Source organism: Mixophyes fleayi, chromosome 10 (genome assembly GCF_038048845.1).
Source record: "Mixophyes fleayi isolate aMixFle1 chromosome 10, aMixFle1.hap1, whole genome shotgun sequence".
Classification (NCBI taxonomy): Eukaryota; Metazoa; Chordata; class Amphibia; order Anura; family Limnodynastidae; genus Mixophyes; species Mixophyes fleayi.
This window is the reverse complement of record NC_134411.1, coordinates 9,258,962-9,284,924: the sequence shown is the minus strand read 5'-3', so window position 1 is coordinate 9,284,924 and position 25,963 is coordinate 9,258,962. Positions and strand designations below refer to the sequence as shown.

At 41.7% G+C, this 25,963-nt stretch overlaps 1 protein-coding gene across 2 annotated transcripts in view; it reads right to left on the bottom strand.

The window, feature by feature from the left end:
- The window catches only part of EPS8L2 (EPS8 signaling adaptor L2), a 153,261-nt gene that overhangs the window by 7,590 nt on the left and 119,708 nt on the right, over positions 1–25,963 (bottom strand). For both annotated transcript variants that reach the window (XM_075187826.1, XM_075187827.1), the window contains 9 exons: positions 20,605–20,684; positions 13,953–14,071; positions 13,378–13,457; positions 12,015–12,141; positions 11,586–11,674; positions 7,294–7,368; positions 6,376–6,524; positions 4,848–5,019; positions 4,435–4,538 (listed from right to left, as the gene is read on the bottom strand). In XM_075187826.1, coding sequence (XP_075043927.1) covers positions 4,435–4,538; positions 4,848–5,019; positions 6,376–6,524; positions 7,294–7,368; positions 11,586–11,674; positions 12,015–12,141; positions 13,378–13,457; positions 13,953–14,071; positions 20,605–20,684 — 995 coding nt within the window. The remainder of the gene's footprint in view (positions 1–4,434; positions 4,539–4,847; positions 5,020–6,375; positions 6,525–7,293; positions 7,369–11,585; positions 11,675–12,014; positions 12,142–13,377; positions 13,458–13,952; positions 14,072–20,604; positions 20,685–25,963) is intronic.

Below are 25,963 nucleotides of genomic sequence, written 5' to 3'. Positions count from 1 at the left end.
GAAGGGATATGATAAAAATTCACATTCTGAGTGTGATATGTAGTCAAGTGCCAATATAGGCAGTAATAACATTATCATGAACATCATCGTTTATTTATAAAGAGCCAGCAAATTCCATAGCACTTTACAGTTGGGAACAAACAGTAATAAAAAAATACTGGGTAATACAGACAGGCAGAGAGATGAGAAGACTCTGCTCACGAGCTTACAGTCTATTCTGTATATCATTTGTCTATAATGTCCATTTTGCCGTGTGCAGCTTTTCGTTTGACTAGTATGCAATGTAATTTTTGGGAGGCTCATAGAAAGCAGTCTATGAATGGACTGTAAGGACAATTATCTACATTATTTACACTAATGAGAAGTAAAACACAGGGAAAGAATTTCAGGGAACCAATTCATAACCTTTCACTCCCCTCCTGTGTCTTCCTCTCTACCTTCAAACATGCTCTTATTTCTTTCTTATTGTCTTTTGACCCTTCCTCCCTCTACAATACTGCCCCAAAATTCTTGAATGATTTGTCTTGAACCATTTTCTCTCTTCTCACTCTCTCATTAACCCTCTTCAGTTGGGCTTCTACCCTATTCACTCCACCAAAACTGCCCTCACCAAACTGACAATGACCTTCTTTCAGTCAAGTCAAAGGGCCACTTCTCCCTTCTCTTACTCTATAATCTTTCCTCTCCTTTTGATACTGTCAATCACACTCTTCTTGATACCCTTTACCCTTTGGCCTTGTGACACTTTTCTCTCCTGGTTTGCCCCCTACCTCTCTGGTCAGTCCTTCAGTGTCTCTACTTCTGACTCATCCTTCCGTTCTCTTCCTCTCTTTATTGGTGTTTTCCAAAGCTCTGTTATTGGCCCTCTACTCTTCTCAATCTGCATATCTTCTCTCGGCAAACTCATATGCTTCTTCGGCCTTCATACCATCACTACGCAGATGACACTCCCCCGCTCTCTCATCCTCTTTCTTATCCTGTGTGTCCAAGCCATCTCTTCCTGGATGACCCAATACTTCCTCAAACTTAACATGTTTAAATCTGAGCTCATCATATTTTGCCTTGCTAATGCTACTATACTTCTCCACATCTCCCTCACAGTTGACAACTTCACGCTCTCCCCTGTTCCTCATGCAAGCTACCTCTGTGTCATCCTCGACTCCACCCTCAGCTTCACCCCTAACATCGAGTCCCTCTCGCAGTCATGTCACCTTCTCCTCCTCCGCAACATCCATTAAATACGTTTCTTCCCAACATTATGGAAGAAAACTAAAATTCTGGACCACTCCCTCATTATTTTCCTCCTTGACTACTGTAACCTCCTTCTCATTGGCCTTCCCCTCACCTGCTTTTCCCCTCTACAATCCAACATGAATGCTGCAGGTAGACTAATATTCCTCTCCTGCCACTAGGCATCTGCTGCCCCACTCTGTAAATTCCTTGACAGGCTCCACATTGCTTCCAGAATTCAAATTAAACTGCTCACTCTGAGCTACAAAGCTCTCACTAATGCTTACAGTCCATATATCGCCACCCCAACTTGACCACTCCGCTCCGCCTATGTACTATGCCTCTATTATTTTGTTATTACCTCCTCTCACTCCAGTGTCCAAGACTTTTATCGCGCTGCACCCCTTATTGAATTCATTGCCTCTCCCTACCAGACTCTCCCCAGCCTACAAGCCTTCAAACACTCCTCAAAACTCACCTGTTCGTACTTACCTACCCCACCTCTCCCAGACCGTCATCTTCACTCCTTTTGCTTCCTCTGTCCACCACATCCACTTGTGTCCTATTTGCACCTACTGTCTCTCCCTAGAGTGTAAGCTCTCACAGGCAGGGTCCCGTCTAATCTATGTCTCATGTCTGTCCACTTTGTACAACACTGATCCATGTCTTAAGCTGAATATTCTGTTTTTTGTTAATCCACACGCCTGGAACTCATATCAGTATCCGTGCTAACTGTAATTGTTAGCTCATGACTATCCATGTAAGTGTTATTATGCTTACTTGTATTGATGTATATGTTTTATTATATCCATGAATGTCATATGCTACAGAATCTGTGGAGCCCTATATATAAATAATGATGATGATGGTGAACCAACGGTTTGGTTACAGGTAAACTCTCTCTTCTGGTCTAGGCTTTCCTAGCACTATTACATACACCAAGAGATAGGCACAACAACTATTCTAGTACAAGTGTTTTAGTAGTACAGTTACAACAGTAAAACACAGATGGCCTAATGCAAAGTTGGACGTATACTCGTTTGTGTAACGTAAAATCCGCAAATTTGGACTGCGCATGCTCACATGCATATGCGTGTATGGAGGGTTGCATGTATCTACACTTGCACCAGCTTGCAACTGGAGAGGCGATACGGGGTAAGGGAAGGGCAGTCTAACGTAGGCCCAGCACAGTAAGGGCGTGTCCATGTAACAGGTCCAAACAGAGATGGACAGATGCCTGTCAAGGTCATATCAATTGAGGGTGCCTGCAGGCTGGTGCAACTACTCGCTGATGATGAATGGCTTATTGCTCATTCACATATAAAGCTGATAGGTGCTTTCTTAATGGATTTATATTATAGGATTTTGTGGGTGTATTATTTTTTTAAAAATACTTTTACTTGTACACATGAAGAAATATTATATCTACAATATTATATAAAGAATAATAGTGAATGTGTTTCTCGATATCAAAAGAAATGTTCACAAACTTTTCCCATGCATATGTCCTGGCTGTGTGTATGTCGATGTATGTATGCCTGATGTACAGCTGTGTGTATGTTACAGGTGTAGAGTGAACGCATCCTGATATGCCTACAACTCAGCATATGAGGGTTCTATCCTGGTTCTCATCCTACCTTTCTAATCGCTCTTTCACGTTTAACTTCTCTGGGGCCACCTCTGCTCCCCTTCCTTTATCAGTTGGAGTACCGCAAGGCTCAGTGCTAGGTCCTCTGCTGTTCTCTATCTACACCACTTCTCTTGGAAATCTAATAAGTTCCTTTGGACTTCAGTATCATCTCTATGCGGATGATACCCAAATTTATCTATCCTCTCCTAATCTCTCGACATCTGTGTTGTCCCGTGTAACTGACTGTCTTTCTTCTATTTCATCTTGGATGTCCTCTCGCCAACTCAAACTTAATCTTTCTAAAACAGAGTTAATAATAATTCCACCCACCAACAAGAGCATACCTGACATTTCTATCTCTGTTGATAACATGACCATAAATCCTACCCCACAAGCTCGCTGCCTAGGTATAATCCTTGACTCACACCTATCCTTTGTTCCCCACATTGACTCTATATCTAAATCATGTTACATACATCTAAAAAACATTTCCAGAATTTGCACATATCTCACACAAGACACTGCAAAAACCTTAATTCATGCACTAATCATCTCCCGCATTGACTATTGCAATTCCCTCCTTACTGGTCTTCCCAAAAACAGACTCAAACCCCTACAATCTATTTTGCATGCTGCAGCAAGATTGATTTTCCTTGCAAATCGTTATTCCTCTGTTGAATCACTCTGTATGTCTCTACACTGGTTCCCTGTTTTCTACCGAATCCAATATAAAATACTCTTACTAACCTACAAGGCCATCAACAAAGCTGCACCAACATACATCTCCTCTCTTGTCTCAAAATATCTCCCAACTCGGCAACTCCGTTCTACACAAGATCTGCGTCTCTCATCCACACTCATTACATCCTTCCATTCATGATTGCAGGACTTTTTCCGGGCTGCACCTACTCTATGGAATTCTCTCCCTCGCACAATAAGACTCTCCTCTAGTCTACAAGCTTTCAAGCGTTCTCTGAAAACCCACCTCTTCAGACAAGCTTATAATATTCCTCAACCACCCTCTTAACCTCAGTACATTACCCTAATAACATCTGTTATACAACTACCCCTTGATCACCATTGTTGTGTGACAGGATCATTTAGCTTATGAGTCACTTTTACCTTTGCAGTCTGGCTGGGCCGACTGCAAATGTAGACTTAACCTCATGTGTCAAACTCCCATTGTCCAATAGATTGTAAGCTTGCGAGCGGGGCCTTCTCACCTCTTTGTCTGTTTTACCCAGTTTGTTAATTAGTTTACTATGTTTTTCCCCAATTGTAAAGCGCTACGGAATATGTTGGCGCTATATAAATAAATGATGATGATGATGATGAGGGTAAATGTGCTATTTTTATGGGCAACTTTTTTGAGCTTAAATTAGGCCCAAAATGCATTCAACTCAACGTCTGGCCCAAAGTGTAAATACAAACAGCTGTGTAAATATTTAATTATACTATTGAAGGCATTACCATAATATTGGGCTAATTTTATTTATGCAGAAAACGTTTATTGTTGTAGCAGGGCTAAGTGCTTGCTTCAAAGCATGTTACTACACTTATACCGAAGCACCCACCTGGTGAGTATAGGGCTTGTGCTATATTCTGGCTTTAATTCAGGAAGAGGACCTTGTTGTTTGAATGAGGGTGTTCGGTAAGGATTTCCATTAGGAGGAGGAAGCTGAAAGACAATAGTTGGACATTTCAGTCGAGGTTATTCCATGTGGAGGCATTATACAGTTTATCACCTGAGCCACCCATTAAGGAAGGAGAGCAACCAGAACAGAGCTTATCTTAGGATCTATCACTAAAAACCAAAAGTGATTATTTCAGGGGAACAGTATAAAGAAAAACAAAGTGTCCTTATACTACTCTCTGGGACGCCTCCACCCTAACTGATACAGGGAGTGGAAACCAGGTGTAATTCAAAGATAAGGAAGTACTAGTCCCAGGATATGACACCAAATAATTAAATGCAAATGGTACTCACCTCTTCCTGCTGTGGCTGGTGGATCTGCTGGGTTTTGGGCTTATGCACCTCTGGTGGATGTCCCATATCCTGCTCCCAAGGTGCTCCCAGGAAGATGTCTATCGGTGGTATCCAGCCACTGTAAAATTTTGGTATATACTGAGGAATAAGAGGCTCTTTTGGCCATTCTGCCCTGGAAGACACAAAACAATAACAGTCACAATTTTAATATTTTATTTGTTAGGTATCTTTTGGTTTAATATGTTTTTCAAGATTTCAATTAGAATGTACACCAGGGGAATATATTTTCTAAACTCCCGGTTTGAAAAAGTGGAGATGTTGCCTATAGCAACCAATCAGACTATAGCTGTCATTTTGTAGAATGTACTAAATAGATGATAACTAGAATCTGATTGGTTGCTAAAGGCAACATTTCCACTTTTCCAAACCCCCAGTGTAATTAATATACCCCCAGGAGTAAATCAACCCAATTGACTACAAATTGGTGGCATCTGTGCTCTCTTGCTAAAGGTGCATGACGGGTGCAGAAACTATCCCTGTTTGTGTTCATTAAGAACTACACCATTTTGGCAAGTACCGTACCTACATACCGGGTCAAATAAATGTGCGAATATACATTTCTTTTCAAAATGTATCATTTAAAAAACAGATTCACTAACAGTGTTTTTTGTGTCTTTAAGAAAATGGAAGGTTTTTATCTAGCTCAGTGGTTCCCAAACTGGATGACGCGGCTAAATGGGGTGTCATGGCCATCTCACAGGACCGGTGGTAAGCAAGGCAGAGGTCTACTTGGTAATTATTTTGGCTTAGGCGTGCCTTGAAAAAATTATGGAGACCCTAAGGGTGCTTTGAACTGAGAAAGTTTGGAATCCACTGATCTAGATATTAATTTCTTGAGTTGTATTCTTTTTTTATAAGTGTGTCTCTGTTTTGGTAGTGCCAATATCAGAAGTTCGCAAATTTTCTGAGAAGGTTCTGTCTCTGATAGGCTGCATGTATACTGTGGAGGACGTGGCAGGGGAGGGGATTATATTTGTTAGAACCACCCTGGTTGTATTCTGGGCAGTGTAATCTCAGGCAGAGGTATGTACTGTGGAGGAAGAGAGGAATAAAAAGTAGTAAATAGTGTAACATGTATTTTTTCTATGTTTGCCGCATATTCTAAACCAGATACTGTGGTGAAAATATTTTGTTATCTTTGTCACTCTGTGAAATCACTACCAAAGGTAATTATAATTTTCAGAGCTGTTTACACAAGTATTTATTCAAGTTGGGTATTGATTTTAAATGGCAACTTTATTAGCTTAATAAAAAAGAAAGAAACTCATGATAAAATTGCCAGCAAAACTAAAGCTCTCTTAAGGCCGACTGCCACGTATCACACGTAGCTGAATGACAGTCACAGCGAGACGTCCCTATGAATTGTCACTGATATCCTTTATAGCTATTTAGTTCCAAAGTATACATTAAATAATAAGGATTGTGCCCTTCTTCAGTCTCTTTACTTTTGTAATTCTCCCTCACTTACCTTGATTTGGTCCATCTTTCACCCAGAGACTCCCAGAGCTGCATTTCTTTTGGGGTCAGATGCCCCCTCAGGAAGTCAGTTGCATCTTTGGACAACAGAGGACAGATAATAGCTCTTCCCAAATCTGGGCCTCCCGAGCTCTGAACGATCTACAAAAAACATCATAACCAGATATTACCATAATATCATGAGGTGTAGGTATATCTGTCTGCTTGACCTGCGTGATCAGGTCTATTTTTTGTGTGGCTACCTACGTGGGGCCTACATTGGAGAGACATGGGTGTATATTTATCAAACCTTCCAAAAAGGAAAAGTGTCCATAGCAACCGATCAGATTGTAGCTATCATTTATCTAGTGCAGTCTAGAAAATTATTGCTAAAATCTGCTGTGGGCAACACCTCTACTTTTCCTTTCTGAAGGTTTGACAATCCATACATCGCAACTGTCCTGATTTTGGCGGAACATTCCGATTAGCGGGCTGTAGCTTAACAGAAAGTGGGTAAAAGTGGGCAATTCTGCCCATATGTGAGCAGAATGGAGATGGGGCTTATTTTGTCCCACTTTCAGGATAATCTACCCCATAGAATTTTTCAATTGGGCTGAATCTTTCGGGGCCCAAATAGTGTGGTCGGATATGTCTGCCCACACAGGCAGACTGCGGTCTTCATTTAACTACATTTTAAGCAATTTACGATCAACTTCTGAATGGTACCTTATATATGTTGTGTAGTATATGTGATTGCCTTGGGACTACACACAGCAATTTGTGACTAATTTGCTCTGAAACAACCAATCTGTCTTACATAATCGCTGTGTGTAAGGGCAGCATAAAACATGGAGTAGATTAATCTGTACTGTATATGTTGTCACAGCTTCTTTATCAGATAATTAATCATAGAAAAGGTAGATTTAGTTACCAGCTCCAAGGGCCCAAAGAGAAAATGGATCAGCTCAGAAGAACTCGGATTCTGAATATGTTTTTTTAACTTGGCCTAAAACAAAAGAAAGGAAAATCTGGAATTATTGTCATTAGGAAAAGTAATAAGATGTGAAACAATGGAAACAAAAAAAAACCCAAACATGTATAATTATGAATAAAATGTAAGCTGATGATCACTAATGCATTATCGAGAACATCTTGTGGTCCTAACAAACCAGAAAATATAAATGAATATATACATACAATGCTATGTACACGTAGACTGTAACCCATTGTCTCATATATATAACCTGCATGTGTAAGATTAAGTTGTACTGATGCCTAATAGTGAATGCATTTGTTGCACATAAAACAAATTGATAAAAATATGGGCAGTAGTGGTACGTAAGTACCTATGACGTGTGCCTGTGATGTTTGCCAAGCGTAAACCAGGCACATACATGGATCAACTACAACATTAAAACCACCTGCCTAATATTCTGTATGCCCCCCTCGTGCCACCAAAACACCTCTGACCGGTTGAGGCATGGACTCCACAAGACCTCTGAAGGTGTCCTGTGGTATCTGTGGTATCTGACACCAAGACTTTAGCTGCAGATCCTTTATGTCCTGTAAGCTGCAAGGTGGGGCCTTCATGGCTCGGACTTGTTCTTCCAGCACAACCCACAGATGCTCGATTGGATTGAGATCTGGGGAATTTGGAGACAGTGTCTAAACCTTGACCTCTTTGTCATGTTCCTCAAACCATTCCTGAACAATTTTTTCAGTGTGGCAGAACGCATTATCCTGCTGAGGAGGTCACTGCCATCAGGGAATACTATTGCTATGAAGGAATGAGCTTGGACTGTAACAATGTTTAGGTAGGTGGAATGTGTCAAAGTAAAATCCACATGAATGCCAGGACCCAAGGTTTTAAGATACAAAGTAACGTGGCGCGGTCTGCGACTGACCGGTATTACCACTGGCGTGGAGAAGAGACTTGTCTAGGAGCAGGTAAGATACGAGGTAGCATGGAGCGATCTGCGGCTGACAGGTATTACCACTGGTGTGGAGAAGAGACTTGTCCAGGTGCCGGTAAGATACGAGGTAGCATGGAGCGGTCTGCGGCTGACAGGTATTACCACTGGTGTGGAGAAGAGACTTGTCCAGGTGCCGGTAAGATACGAGGTAGCATGGAGCGATCTGCGGCTGACAGGTATTACCACTGGTGTGGAGTAGAGACTTGTCCAGGTGCAGGTAAGATACAAGATACGTGGGGCGATCTGCGGCTGACAGGTATTACCACTGGCGTGGAGAAGAGACTTGTCCAGGTGCAGGCAAGATACAAGGTAGCGTGGAGCGGTCTGCGGCTGACAGGTATTACCACTGGCGTGGAGTAGAGACTTGTCCAGGTGCAGGCAAGATACAAGGTAGCGTGGAGCGGTCTGCGGCTAACAGGTATTACCACTGGTGTGGAGAAGAGACTTGTCCAGGTGCAGGCAAGATACAAGGTAGCGTGGAGCAGTCTGCGGCTGACAGGTATTACCACTGGTGTGGAGAAGAGACTTGTCCAGGTGCAGGCAAGATACAAGGTAGCGTGGAGCGGTCTGCGGTCTGCGGCTGACAGGTATTACCACTGGTGTGGAGAAGAGACTTGTCCAGGTGCCGGTAAGATACGAGGTAGCATGGAGCGGTCTGCGGCTGACAGGTATTACCACTGGCGTGGAGTAGAGACTTGTCCAGGTGCAGGTAAGATACAAGATACGTGGGGCGATCTGCGGCTGACAGGTATTACCACTGGCGTGGAGAAGAGACTTGTCCAGGTGCAGGCAAGATACAAGGTAGCGTGGAGCGGTCTGCGGCTGACAGGTATTACCACTGGCGTGGAGTAGAGACTTGTCCAGGTGCAGGCAAGATAAAAGGTAGCGTGGAGCGGTCTGCAGCTGACAGGTATTACCACTGGCGTGGAGTAGAGACTTGTCCAGGTGCGGGTAATATACAAGGTAGCGTCCACAGCAAACAGGAACCACAAACAGGAACAGAGAACTCCTTGGTTACCTCAGCAGAATGAGGACCAAGAACAGGCAAAGGTAGAAGGGCAACAGGTGTCTTAAATAGTGAGGAGTAATTAAACAACCAATGAGGAGAGGAACAAGGTTTTAACAGTCTGTTGGTCTGCACATGCGCAGACCCCTGGTCAAGATGACCTAGTGGCCTTGGACCACTTTTGGTAGGTACTAACCCCTGCATACCGGGAACACCCTGCAAGGCCTACTGTTTTGGAACTGCTGTGACCCAGTCATCTAGCCAGCACAATATGGCTCCTGTCAAAGTCCCTTAGATTCTTGCACTTGCCCATTTTTCCTGCTTCCAAAAACATCAACTTCAAGAACTATCAGCCAAATCCAAGGGTCACTACTCCATACTCATCCTCCTCGACCTCTCTGCGGCCTTCGACACCGTGGACCACCCTCTCCTGCTGCATACTCTTCTCTCTCTCTGCCTCTCTGGCTCTGTTCATGCCTGGTTCACCTCATACCTTGCTAACCACTCCTTCTCTGTATCCACATCTGGTTCTTCCTCCACCTCCCCCCCTCTCCCTGTTGGTGTCCCTCAGGGCTCTGTTCTTGGCCCTTTACTCTTTTCGCTCTATACTTCCTCCCTTGGAGCTCTCATCTCTTCGTTCGGTCTTCAGTATCACCTATATGCTGACGATATTCAACTCTACTTCTCTTCTCCTGATCTTTCCTCCTCCCTCCTCTCTCGTGTAACTGACTGCCTCTCAGCCATCTCCTCCTGGATGTCTTCACGCTTTCTTAAAATTAACATCTCCAAAACTGAGCTCATTGTCTTTTCCCCACCCAGACGCCCTTCCCACTATGACCTCTCTATAACTGTTAACAACTCCACTATCTCCTCTGTCACCCAACTCCGCTGCCTAGGAGTCACTCTCGACTCCTCTCTCTCTTTTGCCCCCCACATTCAATCCCTTGCCCAAGCCTGTCGCTTCCAACTCTGTAACATTGCCCGCATCCGTCCTTTCCTCTCTCAAAATGCCACCAAAACTGTCATCCATGCTCTCATCATCTCCCGCCTCGACTACTGCAATCTCCTCCTTACTGGTCTCCCCTGCTCCCACCTCGCCCCCCTCCGCTCTATACTTAATGCGGCTGCGAGACTCATCTTCCTCACACGCCGCTCCTCCTCTGCCTCCCCTCTCTGTCTTGCCTTACACTGGCTCCCCTTCCCCTATAGAATCCTTTTCAAACTCCTCACCACCACCTACAAGGCTCTCTCCCAGTCTACTGCCCCTTATATCTCTAACCTCTTCTCCTTTCACACTCCTGCCCGCTCCCTGCGCTCAGCCAATGATCGCCGCCTCTCCTCCACTCTGATTACTTCCTCCCACTCTAGAATACAAGACTTCTTCCGAGCTGCCCCCCTTCACTGGAACGACCTCCCTCGCTCCATCCGTCTCTCACCCAATCTGTGCTCCTTCAAGCGGGCACTTAAAACTCACCTGTTCCTTAAGGCCTACCTACCATCCACTTAACCTCTCACCTCTTCTGTTTCTCACTGGCACCTTTTTCTCTCCCCTTTGCTTCACTGGCTCCTCTTGTGCCTGATTTTGTCTACCCTCCCTTAGGATGTAAGCTCGTATGAGCAGGGCCCTCTTCCCTCCTGTCTCCAGACCTGTTCTTCCGCTCCGTCTCTACTGTATCTGCCTGCCTGGAGTTTCTGAAGTTCTGGTACTTTGTGTTTATTGTTCTGTATTTTTTTACCCTGTATAGTGTATTGTTTGTACCATGTACGGCGCTGCGGATACCTTGTGGCGCCTAACAAATAAACGATAATAATAATAATAACTGCTGCCTAATATATAGCATCCCTTGCCATTGTAATGAGGTAATCAATGTTATTCACTTGTCACTGGTTTTACTGCTGTGGCTGATCGGTATATATATATATATATATATATATACACACACACACACTAGACTTGAGACCTAAGGCTTGACAAGTAAAGAAAGTGTTTCAGAAGGAGCACCCAGAAACTAAAATTATACTGTGACTCCTCCCAGTCCAACTAATAGAAGTGCAAGGTTTCAGTGGACCTGTCATTTATGAGGTATTAAGATTTGCAAAAATACAAGTTGCTAAATGTTTTTTTTAACTCTTATCAGTAGATCTTTATATAGATAAGCAAAACACTTGTATGAGAAAAGTTAACTATCAAAAAAGAACAGCATTAACTATTTAAACTATTGCATGATTAAATGTGACTCTTACCAAGAGGTTGATAGCCAGCTTGATCTTCTGAAAACAATCTATGAACTCCATTTCTGTAGGTGGCCTGGACCGTAATGTCAGAACTCCCTCTGTGAGAAAACCAAGAGTCACTATTAGACGTATCTTATTATCCAAGACCCCAAGTGCTTCTCTAACTGTGATCCTACTAGCTACATGTAGGATTTACAATGGTGTAAATCCCACGGGGTAAATGTATTAACATGCGGGTTCTTCAACACCCGCGAGCTCAGCGTCTTCGGCGATTAAATTTAAAGTGGCGCTGAATTGTAAAGGGAAACTTCCCTTTACAATGCAGCGCCGCTTTAAATTTAATCGCCGAAGACGCTGAACTCGCGGGTGTTGAAGAACCCGCATATTAATACATTTACCCCCATGTCTCCTACTACCTCCATAAAATATTTTTTGTACCTGCTGGTTGTTTCTTTTTGCTTTTCTTGCTTTTCTTCCGCTGGGCCAGCTGCCTGAAAGCCTCCGCTGCTTTTTGTAGCTTAGCTACAAAGAATTCTATATCGTCCAGTGTGCAGTTTAAGCATTGCTAAAATGAAATAAAAATGCAAAAACATATATAACAAAGAATTTTTAAACACGTACTATCACATAAACATGCAAGTAACAAAATATCATGTCAAATACATATACAACCTAATTTTAAAGAGAGCTATACACCTAACAATCTCTCTGGATGTCGCTGCTTAAGTAAGTAAGTGCACTGGTGTAAGATGCATGAATAAATAGCTAAAGTAGTCAATTTTACATAAACACAAAGGACAGGACTCACTAAACTGGGATTTGACATTTAGAAAAGTATGTACATTAGTGAAACATCATTAATGAGAAGAGAAAAATAAATCTTAACTCGTTATGCAGTCATTATGGGCCCTACATGCTATCTACTTAAAGCCACAGTGCTCCGTGTCTGGAGTAGAGCTGTGACATATGTACTATTTAGTTATTAATAATTAAGCCCCTCTCCTGGGAAACAGAACAGAGCTGACTTCCTCCACCACATTAGAGGGATTTTGGCGCAGAGGGGAATGCAATACGGTACATGGTAATGCTTTATCCCATTACCATGTATGTGCACCCTCGCTCTGCCCAGACTCCCCCCTGGCATGAAGGAAACAGTGGAAGTGCGCTGCTCTTTCCTCCAGACTTGCCGTAATACATAGACCCTTATGTGGTCTTTAAAGTGGTGCAAGTTTTTCTTTCATAAAAACAGATATCTCCTACTTTATTACTAACAGCTCCAATGCAAACTTGATCTATTGGTAACTACAATAGCAGTTATTATAAGAGCCATGTCAGCATACAACTAATAGAAATGCCTTGTATATCAGCTAGGACTCAGGCTTATCCACCCGAAGGAATTCCCCAGTGATGGCACTAGGATTTCCTGTTATAACTCTGATGCCCTCCCATACTGTCACATTGTACAAACAATATTCAGAGTGTAGGGCAGGGAGCCGAACGCACCAGTATCTGGCCCCATTACTGCTCATGACCGGCAGTTGATTGTGCACGATCCCTTCTCGATTATGACATTGTATATTGAGCATATAATGTCTTCCAAGTCATCATTATCATATTTTCTGCCTTGCAAGATCGTCTGTATTTGGTTATACACAATAACCAAAGACAAAACACAGCAATGTGTTTTTGCGGATAATGTTTATCTATAACATATATCAAATCTTGTTCCACTAGGGGTAATCAGCTATGAGCACCACTTAGAGCAATCAATTTCTGGGTGTGTAAACGTGTTTTCACTTACTGTTTCTTTTTCGATTTTCTTTGCCAGTGCCTCTCGGGACTCCTCGGGCTCCTGTGATATGTTACTTCGTCGATCAAAGTCTGCCAAGGAAGATACATAATAAAGTTTAAATATAAGGAAAGAAGCAAAAATTCCCAAATGAAACAGACAACACACAACGTTCCAATTCTTGCAGACACAGCAGGTTTGTCTAGTGCAGAATAGCACATGAGAATAGATTGGGGCAAGAAACAGGAAAGTGGTAACAATTAGAAGAAATGATAAGAAATTGGGCACAGTGATGGCAATTGGAAATTGAGAGGCTTTACACATACTTGCCAACTTACGGCAGTCGATGTCCGGGAGCTGCAGGGTGGGGGCTCAGAAAATCGTGCCATTTTGGCCCTGTGACGCAATTCTGAGTGAATCGCGGTGTTTTGGATCTAATTCCGCCCACTTCGCTAGGAAGTGGGCATATGCGGGAGACTGCCATACTCTCCCGGGAGTCCGAGAGACCCACACGGAATCCGTGAGTCTCCGGGACATTGCGGGAGAGTTGGCAAGTATGGCTTTACAGCATTTGAATGAGGCCTTACCGATCTCACTTGGTGCAGGTGGGGACATTACACGGTTTTTGTTATCTCTGTAGGCTGGTTTGGGAGCAGTGCTGGGTGGAAGAATTGACTCTCTTTGCTTGATTCTCTCCTGATTAACCCTGTTATACAAGTTAACAAAAACATGTTTTTTAAGCAATGTTCTTTAGGAACTGAGGCTGTAACAATGGACTCTGTAAAACATATCATAAGATTATTCTTTGTTAGTTTGAGCCAGAGTCACCTCCATGTAAAAAAATGAGTAACTTTTCACCTGGACAAAACCATGTTGCACTGGAGGGAGAGGTAAATTTAACATGTGAGGGCAGATTTCTAGTTGGGATAGGTCATGCTCTAAATTAACTTTAAATTTCAGTGTACAAATAAAGCTATCAAGTATTTGTGTGCTACATGAAAAAACAGCCAGTATTTAACTTCTGTGCAAAATAATAAACTAATTAGCACCCCCTGCATTGTAACATGGTTTTGTCCAGGAGAAAACTTTTTTTCCTTACTTTCCTTAATGAGTCAGGCCCACTGTGTGTAGTTTAAGCTACAATGACCACAATGAAGTTCCCAGATTTATCTCATCTAATAAAATAAATGAAAAGCTTAAATATTTTATTTTATGCAAGTAAAAGTAACATGTTAAATACATCTCTCCTTTAAAGCTGACTAAACATAAGGCTCCTCTTGGTCATTACATTTGCCAATGGATCCACCTACAGACCATATTATCAGCTTTGATACAAGAAAACATAAGAAAATGTATTTTAATTCCCCCTTATCCATCCATACCATCCCCAAATGCTCACATTCTGTATGCTATCTGGTGTTTAGTATGCTCTTGTACAGATAGCCGTTGTCTGATTTTGAATTCACAATTATGGTCCCTTATAATGAGAGATTATGAAGGGCAGATGACGTAACAGTTAAACAGTGCCATGGGCGAACATATTGAGGTTTATTTATCAATTTGCAAAAATGTTCCCCCAAGCACATTTGCCATATTGTGATGCCAAATGCCTATATCCGTACAAATGCTTCTGCTTGCATGGATCTGCAGACCAGGACGGCAGTGTCTGTCGGGGGCAGAGGAGGGGTGTTGCTTATTTGAAACTGTGAATGTGCGTTTATTTTTTTTTTACTATTTAGGTATAATGGGCAGGGGCTTTAGGGATCTCACGTCCATTATACTGGGACAAAAGGGTGGCAAAGATGCCACTACAGTGGTTCAAATTTTGTGTATTATCCCATAGCCAATGGGAAACATTACAAGCCCCAAAGCATTTTAGCTGTGTGCTGGTAGCTCTGGGAGGGGTGTGCACGCTGTCTAATTAATGCACCTTTCTCCAGAGGACCAAGCCCTTCATTGCCCAACTTGCATCTGGCATTCATGCACTATAATTGTGAGATTTCTGGTCTCCCAGTTGCAGTGGGAAGCAGTTCAGGCGGTCTAGCGCCGGGTCTGGCTGAGGATTCGAGGGGTGGGGGTGCATGCTGACCATTTGTTTTTATAATTATTATTATGTTTTTTTTATTACACAGAGCACTGTGTATGTGAAGTGTTTTGTCCCAACTGGAAAGAAAATTATAGGGGAATTCCGTGCTGAACAGTTAAGGCCAAATACAGCAGAAATAGGCAAATATTTCAGGGAACAGTTTTTAGTAAATTTCTACGTGTGCTTACTTCCGCTTATTCGCTATGCCTGTAAGTAGAGAGGCATGAAAATTACAAACATGTTCACAGTACAATCGCCAACTGACCACAACTCAAATTTGTGATTTGAAATTTGCAGCTTGTGTTCACCATTCACTTTACAATTTGTATTTTAAAACATTTTTTATTCTAAAATAATATTTGAATATGATTTTTAATTCATAAAACAGTATATTAACACTTTTTTTTTAAAAAAATTTGAGCTGTGAACACATGCGTGTCCGAAGTTCGCTTTTTGCATCCGAGATTGGCCGTTCTAATATGAAAAACAGCTAAAATGTATCAATTTAAGCTCCAACGTGTTCAAGTCAGCTTGCACATGTGCAAACAAGTACAACCATGGTTGAACCTCTTCGACTTTCTTAATTTTAGACATTCAGGTGGTTTTTCAGAGTATTTGCACTGATTCAATGGACCGGTTCGAGAAATTATACGCGGCCGGTTGGAGCATCTCTACCTATAAGCAAACTCTTCATCATGCTGGTACTCCAAACATGTCCGGACCACTAGGTATGACATCCTTGTGCTCTTACAAGGTCAAAGAACTCCTTGATGACTTCTAATATCCATAATACTTTTCAGCAGGGGGTGAATTATTCCTTATAATAAACAAGATTGTCTAATGAGCACAATACATCATAATGTTTACATGAATATTATTTACATGTATAACATTCAATGTGTACTATATATGGGATAATGCACTCCCTACTGACAATTGAGCTGTGTGAAATTATATGCAGGGCCGCCGAGAGGGGGGAGGAGCGGGTACATTTTACCCGGGCCCGGTCATGCCAGGGGGCCCGGGCCGGGCCCTCTCCGCTAATTTAATTTTTTCCTTTTTTTTTTAATTTTCTTTTTTCCTCTCCTCTTCTCTATTCACACTGGCTGCCGGGCGTGACGTCATCAAGTCACACCCGTCAGTCAATAAGGAGCGCCGCAGCCAGCATGAAGAAAGAAGACAGAAGAGGAGACAGAAGAGAAGAAAAGAAAGGAAAGAAGTTGACAAAAGTAAAGAAATGGAGAGCCAAGGGGAGGAAAACAGAGAGGGACAGTACTATAAAGAAAGGGGAGAGAGAAACAGAGGAGGAAAAAAAGCAGAGAGCCACAGAGGAATAAAAAAAAAAAGTGGGAAAGAGGAACAGAGGAGAAAAAAAGGTGGGAAAGAGGAACAGTGGAGGAAAAAAAGGAGAGAGGAACAGAGGAGAAAAAAAGGTGGGAAAGAGGAACAGTGGAGGAAAAAAAGGAGAGAGGAACAGAGGAGAAAAAAAGGTGGGAAAGAGGAACAGTGGAGGAAAAAAAGAGTGAGGAACAGAGGAGAAAAAAAGGTGGGAAAGAGGAACAGTGGAGGAAAAAAAGAGTGAGGAACAGAGAAGAAAAAAAGGTGGAAAAGAGGAACAGGGGAGGAAAAAAAAGTGGGAAAGAGGAACAGAGGAGAAAAAAAAGTGGGAAAGAGGAACAGAGGAGAAAAAAAAGGTGGGAAAGAGGAACAGTGGAGGAAAAAAAAGTGGGAAAGAGGAACAGAGGAGTAAAAAAAGGTGGGAGAGAGGCACAAAAGGAGTGAAGGCAGCATGGAGGGCGCAGTGTAGTTGTGAAGAAGGGGCACAGTATTGTGTGTGTGATGTCACAGGGGGCTTGTTGCAATGTAGTGAGTGTGAGGTAGGTGGTGGCTAATTAATGGGTGCTATTTTGTTTGTAGGGTAATGGTGACTATTAATTTAAGATGGGGTGGTTTGGGGGCTATTGAATGTTGGGGTGAGTTTAGGGAGAATGAGGTCTATTTATTAAATGTGACTATGAATTATTTAATTATTTAATGGCAGTGATGGTTGCAAGAAATAGGTACTGCTGGGGCTGTTTGCAGGAAGGGAAATAGGTTTATTTATTAAATGTGAATAGTATTATTTTAATGTTGGGGCTGGAGGAAGGCCTAATTATTAATCGTGAGTGCTATTGATTTAACGCCAGGGCTGGCTGTAATTTTCTAAATGTAGCCATTTTTTTTTCAAAATAGGTCCTTCAACATTCCAGGATCCGGACAAACCACAACTAAAGAAACCAGCAGCCACAGGTGGAGAAAGTGAGAAGAACAGGTAGGAGAGAGCAGCACAGTGTGTGAAATGTTGTGATTCTAGTAGGGACAATGGCAATTTTTGGTGAATGTTGTGCCCAATGTAAGGTGTAGGCCAAGACTGAACTGTTTGTGTACACACTGTATTCTTTGTATACTACACTGTGGTGGTAGATGTCCTGAAAGTCAGGAGTGCTTGAACATATGTGTCCGGCGAATTGAGAGTCTAGTGATTTTAATGCTAGCCTCGCCCCAATGGCACATTTGCCACGCCCCCAAATGCATTACCACACCTCCCAAAAAATTTGCACCGCCGTTAGGCTAGCCACACCCCAACGGTGCATTGCAACCTGAATGTATGACTAAATAATAAAAAAAAATTGCGCCGCCTACTGGGGCTTACTCGACTATGAGCGGGGGCCCCATGAATTTGTTTTACCCGGGCCCTGAATTCCTCTTGGCAGCCCTGATTATATGGACCCAGAATTCCACAGCAGGCAGTGTATTATTTCATATATAATTCTATAACACTCTACAGCATAGGACACCACACCTAGCAACCATGACACACGCATACAACAATTCTATAGCCCCGTATACAGACATAGGACTCTACACCAAATAAACATGACATGATCACTGGCCTCATAATACAATTATATTAAACCAAAGCAATGGGAGAAGTACATAGTAATCAGTGGTTAAAAGAATAAACACATTACATTTATAATCAGAACCAAATTTGAGAAACCAGACTGTCTGTAGAAACCAGGAACAGCCGGTATTTCTCATTTTACGTAGGAATAGAAGTCTAATTAAATTGTATTGCCTGGATTTTAATAAGACTTTACAACGGGTGTAATAAATATCAACCTTGCACTATGTGTCACACACTGACTGTGCCAGCAGTTTACAGCACTCTTATCTGCTAAAGTCCTTTGTGCCGATCATACACCCACCAAGAGAGTAGCAGCCAGTGTGACCTCTATGGAGATAAGCAGCAGAGGGGCGCAGGATCCAGAAGAGAATGTGTCCCTCTAAGGGTAATCTTAGCCTAGTAGGTAATTTATTCAAGCAGCAGAAACGGAAACTGGAATCCACCAAGGATAAAATGAACCTTAAGTTCAGGCGCCAGTGTCATGTTAGTAATGATGTAATTACTGTGTTACAGTCCTGGGTATTGTTTTGGGATGGATCTCAATGGTGGTGTGACTTTAGCTGAGCAATTGATGGTGGGGCACCATCATTTTTCGTCACCTACATTTTACTATAACATACTGTACTGCTCTGGCTTCAGTTAATGCCTTCGAATTGGACAATCCCGGTTATTTACCTAACTCTGATTTTACACTGGGGCCCGGGGCACTATTGCACTTTGTCTAGCAATAAGGAGAGGAGAAGGCTGTCACAGACACAGTAGACTGAACCAGTACTAGCTATTCGGGTTGGGTACGCGTGAACGATGACCACAAATCCGACAACAACAAGCCCTACAAATAAAATTCAAATGTATCAAAAACCGATTGCAAAATAAACAGACTTACCTGAAACACAATGCTGCAGATCTCCGATGGCACCATCATGGTGACAGCAAGTTATTCCGAATGGTCTGGTCTTCGGCACTACAGATGTCATCGCGACCTCTGTCAATGTTAATTGAAATCGGCAATGTCAGGTTAAGTGTTTAAATACTAATCCTGAGGGTCCCGAAATTGTCGCTTTAAATTAACATTAAAAGTGGTCACGATGACGTCAAGCTGTAGTGCTGAAGACCAGACCATTCGGAATAACTTGCTGTCAGCATGATGGCGCCATCGGAGATCTGCAGAGTCGGGTTTCAGGTGAGTCTGTTTATTTTGCAATCGATTTTTCATACATTCGGATTTTAACTGTAGGGCTTGTCGTTGTCATTGTCATTGATTTGTGGTCATCGTTAAAACGATGACCACCGAGCTATTCAAGCAGATTAGGGAAGGGTGTGTACTGTATGCAGCAGCTGATTGGACTGGATTCCTGGAGCAGGGAATTAGATACTAAATAAAAGGATAAACCAGAAACATTCTCCATCGCCCCCTTTGACCTGCCTGGAGGGAAATGCTATTATTGTCATCATCACGGTAATATATGAAAGTACATAATTGTAGCCAGCATTATGCAGCCATGCACCTGGTTATACACAAGACACGTAGCTCAGTGGTGGAGACTGCGGAGGGTGGATATGTTTCCATCATCTGGTGGGATAAGGTGGGCATTTATTCATTTCTCAATGCCCATAGACGCACTTTGAAGGGTGAGATATTTAAATAAAAATTGAGGGGAATGTGCATTGCGCAAATCATTTGGGTTTAGCAGATTGTCGTGGAGACTCCTTCCCAGGCAAAGAAAATGGATTTCTACAGATGCTAAAGATCAGAAGTTGTCCTGTGCTTTCAGTGGGATGACTATTGCGCCACAAATACCCAGACAATAAACCAAACGTAGAATACTGACCCATGTAATAATGACAGTCCTCTATCATGTTTAATATAAGTGTGAAATGTTGTAATGGAATAAAGGGGAGAAAATAGCCAGGACTTTCACAGTTTCCTCTAAGCACATTTCCACTTCTGCAACAGTAGGCGCAAAGTAATTTACAGGGGCAGTTCCCAAAAACAAAATGTGGGCATAGACATATATATGTGTAACGTGTCTCCATATTCTGTTGTTAGTAAATAACCTTTAATGTACATATAGTCTGCGCTATATAGATATCCCTATTTTTCTATACCTAAACAAATGTACCCAAATACTGTCCTAAGACTCTTCTAATAGGTGGGTCTAGGTGATCACCGTTGGCAGCTTCACAGATCATACATTATACTCACTTGAGAGTCTGTGGTCGCATTTTCTTTCCGTGTTTTATGTCAGCGAGCGCACTCTCTATATCTGCATGGAGCAGCTCAGCCTGTGGAAGTAAAGTATATATATCTCACAATCATTTATATATGACTGTAACATGAGGAAGGGATAGGAGAGATAAGCATGCCCAGGAACTCCAGGCCAGCGTCAGGGAAGATGTAGTTTCCGAGGAAACAAGATAATAATAATAATAATAATAATAACAATAGCAAATATAATAATGACTAAAATAACACTTTGGCCCTGAGTCATAGAGAAGAGTAAGGCAAAAAATGGAGCAAGTTTCCTCCTGGACAGTCCATGTTACAATGCAAGGGGTGCAAATTAGTTTATTATTTTGGACATAAGGAAATACTGTCTGTTTTGTCATGTAACACACAAATACTTATTTTTACACTAAAATCTGTGACATGTTCTAACCCAACTATACATCTGTCCCCGCATTTTAAATTGACCTCCCCTTCAATACAACATGCTTTCGCCAAGGTGCAAAGTTACTCCTTTTCTTTGCTTTGCTCTCCTTAATGAATCAGGCTCTATCTGTCTATATAGTGTAAATTATTTGTAGTACAAATTTTTGTTAGGATAAGAAGTTGATGTAACAGATATTCCATGTACATTAAACAAGCAATAATGGCAAAGTTTATGTTTTAATACCAAGGCTGTCCTCTGCTCTTGCATATAGTTTTAGAACTTTGATAATTACAATACAATATAATGAAATAAAGGCTTAATAGAAAAACAAAGAGAAAAAGGCTCCATGTTTAACTGAACATGATGTATTTTGCGTAAAATCGCATTGTGTATGCCCAGAATAGGAACATACACCAGAGTTTGCAGCAACGTCCAATTTCATCTTCAAGGGTAAAGTACTCTTACTACAGCTTATGATTTCATGGGCTGAACGGGAAGGAGAATGGGCGTATGCACATAGTACAGTCAGGGTGTGCCAAGCTTAAGCACGCGCAGCAGTGTCAAATTCAAGGTTTCGGCATCTCTAAAGTACGTGTTTTTCTGTTGTGTCACTTGCACTAACTACAGGTCTGTTGTAACTGCCAGTTACTAGTGATGACGGCTGTATGCATGCTAGGACATGTGTTTGCAATCAGGAGAAACTGTAAAAATGCATTTTATGTATAGTAGACATTCATAACATCTCAATTAATGTATTTTATGGAGAAAAAAGTAGGACAATTATTTTTTTTTTATTTATTAATGTTTTGTCATTGATGACTATATTATTAATAGGTGACATTAATTGAATATATTTTTTTCTGTGCTTTCTCTTGTGACTTTATTTTCCACATATGTATTGGAAGTATCCTGCAGTGTATTGTCTATGGACCTAGACCTGTATTCAACAACAGACGTATCCCCGATGTACTTTTGTTTTTAAAAAATTGCACATTACATTCGTTTTGCGTTCCTTGGAGAATGAGGCCCTATGTATTTCTATTTATTATCCGAGTTCTTTAGCATGAAACAAGCAACACTGTCTTGAATAATGAAGCCACACTGCCGATACTGACCAGATGGTGGCAGTATACACCTAAGGCATCAAAGCTAGAGGTTTTTAATTCACTGCTTATTACAGATTGTGGTCTCCAAACTCTGATAGACATTAATAATCATAAAACTTGTTGTTCACTAAACAAACCTAATGTTGTATATTTAAACTTGGGGATAGTGCAGAGCTTATCCAGGACTGAGGCAGGCTGGACTTTTACACCTGTTTGAATGGTAAAGCCAGGGTTAAATTACGTGCGCAGTTTGAGGAGCAAGCAACAAGCTTAGCTCCTAGATGTTTGTTTATGAAAATATACTTGCTATTTTCTAAATGTATGGACTTAAGTTGACAGCATAGTTGCCAACATTGGCAGGTTAAGTCCCAAGAGATCCGGGGGTCAGGTGGGTGTGTGGGGGCAGGGCTCGAAGAATTGCGCCTTTAGCCCCACCCCCAAAGCTGTCACCACCTTTTTCCTCCAATAAAACTAGGGGCGGGCCACAATGACGCGTCCATGTCGCCGATGAGCCCCGCCTCCTCCATTTACTTTCCACAGCCGCCCGGGAATCGGGAGAATTGCCCTCTCTCCCGGGAGCCCGGGAGACTGGCCCAGATTTCGGGAGTCTGCCGGATATTCCGGGAGAGTTGGCAAGTATGGGTGACAGCCAGCACAATACTGAATTTATGTATAGAACACTGTGTGCCTGAGTCATTAAGGAAAGTAAGGCAAATAAAGGAGTAAAGGTTCTTCAGGACAAACCATGTTACAATGCAAGGGGTGCAAATGAGTTTACTATTTTGTCCATAAATTAAATCAAGACTGTTTTTCATCTAGCACACAAATACTTGATAACTTTTTTTTTACACTGAAATTTAAAGTTGATGTAGGACATGCCCTATCCCAATTATAAATCTGTCCGCACATTTTAAATTTACCACCCCCTCCAATGCAACATGGTTTTGCCCAGGTGCAAAGTTACTCCTTTTTTATGCTTTGCTCTCCTTAATGACTCAAGCCCAGTATGTGAGTCTCAAGGGATTCTGGTACTTCCCAAAAATAGGGGTTTTCCTATTGGCGGATATTTTATATATCTGTGGGAATGGGGGACACAAAATACAGCAGCTAATAAAACCGTATATGTCATACTGTAATATTTTTATATTCGTTCTGATAAAAGACTTTATAATGATAAAACATACAATTATTAGTCTAGTGTCTATTGTGAACGCCCTAGGTAAAAAAAAATAATTCTGCTTGAACCCATATTAAAGGGCCAAAACGTTGGCTAAGTACAGTAGAGATGTGTCTCCAATGTGGACTCCAATTTTGCGACAAGCTCTGCATCAGCCCTATTGTGTAAACATAGACAAATCTGTATGTAAATGTTCATTCATTCTCTGCATTTACTTCTAGTAAATGTGCTGCGGGCAAACCTGATTTTGGCTAGAGAAAAAAACAGAGCAGTCAAAGGGATCATTGATCAATATAGCACATTAAATCCATAGGCCTCGGAATGCTGCATTCCTATGAATGTTTTAAAAAGAAGAAGTGTGTAGTTACCTTTTATGATGTTTACAATTCCATGTACCTTTGTTATTAACTAATTCGGGCACAGAGCTGCCTCATGCTGCACGTAGATAATTCATTTCCAAAAAGTGATCATTTTCTTGCCACAAAATTCTAAATAATTGGGTTCTAGGTCACATATCTGTCACTATCTGTTCTGACTATCTAAGTGGTGTTTTCATGATAAACCATGCACATTTTAAAATCAGTGGCCCTTTAAGCAGCTTAATCGTACTGGGTATAAAACCATAAACCTACGTAATGTTGTTATCTATATGGTATAATGATTCCAAGCTCAAAGCCAATAGCATATTTTTGTATTAGTGTAAAATATGCTTTTATTGCACATTAACTATGGAATAAGGCTATATAACTGTTATAATTAGACAAGTTATTATATTTAAAGAGAAAGATGCTCAATTCACACTCTCCATACTTTAGAGTATGGAGCTGCAAGCACTTGGCTGAGATCTTTCAGTCTGGTGATAAAAACATAAGCTGTCTGCAGGTTTGGCCGTAATAAACCCCCAAACATGGCTATTCCTTGTCTCCTAGCCCGCTCCACTTCATTACTATCATCTCCCCAAGAAGTAGACAAACTACTAAAAGTCTTTGATATTTCTTTATACTTAATCAAGGTCTCTTACGCTAGGAAATATCTGGTACATTACTATATCTTCTTTCCTACTCTTTCTGCTTCCTAGAGGCAATCTCTAGACATCCCATTTAGTCTAGAAGAAATTAAGGTTGTTGCTTCTAGTTTGCCACCAACAAGACCCTGGGTCCAGATTGCCTTCCAATGGACTGGTACAAATCCCTTTCAGAATATATTTCTTCTATCCTGTAAGAGATGTCTCAGCGTTCCAGGAGAAGGTCCTCCTTTCATCTTTTAGATACACCTGGTAGTCCTCATACTAATGCTGGGTAAAGAACCCACATTGTGTGCATCTTATTGCCCAATTTCATTACCTAACAGTGACATTAAAACACTTGTCAAACTTCTGTTGTTCTGGCTCAAAAAGGTAACGTCGTCAACTATAGATTCAGAGCAAACCAGGTTTATGCCAAGGAGATCAACCGATGTTACATCCTCAGATTGTTTTGAACCTACAGGATGATATTGTAGAATCCAGGGTGGTTGCCACTCTGAAATCATATAGACCATTCAACTTGATACAGTAGGGCTATATTTGGGCAGTGCTAGAACACTTGCCTGTCCATCTGTATTTATAGGTTAGATCAAACTTTTATACCAGTCACCTCCAAGCCAAAATCAGGTGGAGCTCACCCCTTCTTAGCCTATACTCTGTCCCCTCTGCTTTTCGCTCTTGCCATTGAGCTACCAGCCATACTGATTACATCCTCCTGGAAGATATCTGGACTCAGCTTTTGGAACCAGGACAAAGAAATCTTATTATATGCAATTTATTTGTATAACCTTTGGACTCATCTGTCATTATGTACTCTCTTATTGCCAGATTCTGGGAAACTAATGATTAAGGGCCTGATTTAATTTCCTTATGTGCAAAATAATAAACTCATTTACACCCCTTGCATTGTAACATGGTTTTATCCAGGAAAAAAACTTACTCAATTCTTTGCCTTACTTTCCTTAATGAATCAGGCCCTAAGAGTTTTGCAACAAAATCCTGCATCTGAGGACATCTACTTCTTAAAAGCTGAGGAAATATTAACATCTTTCAGATGGTACAGTACATGGCCAAAGAATGTGGAAACCTGAACATCACATCCATATGTGCTTGTTGAACATAGCTTTCCAAAACCATGGCCATTACTATAGAGTTGGTTCTCCCTTTGCTGTAGAACAGCCTAAACTCTTCTGTCAAGGCTTTCCACTAGATTTTGGAACATGTCTGCAGGGATTCACATCCATTCAACCACAAGAGCATTGGTGAGGTTAGGCACCCAGGTAAGACGATTCAAGGATGTTCTATGAGTGCCCAGGTTTAGGGCTCTGTAGAGGCCAGCTAAGTTCTTCCACACCACGCACAGTAAACCATTTTATGATTGATCTTGCTTTGTGCACAGGTGGATTAGCATGCAGAAACAGGAACCGGCCTTCCACAAACTGTAGCTACAATGCTGGAAGCACACAAATCTCTAGAATGTCTCTAGATTTCCCTTCACTGGAACCATTATTCCTGCTCCACCAAACGTTACAGTTGGCAGTAAGTATTCAGCTAGGAAGCAGTCCCTGATCTCCACAACACCCAGATTCATCCGCCAGGCTGCC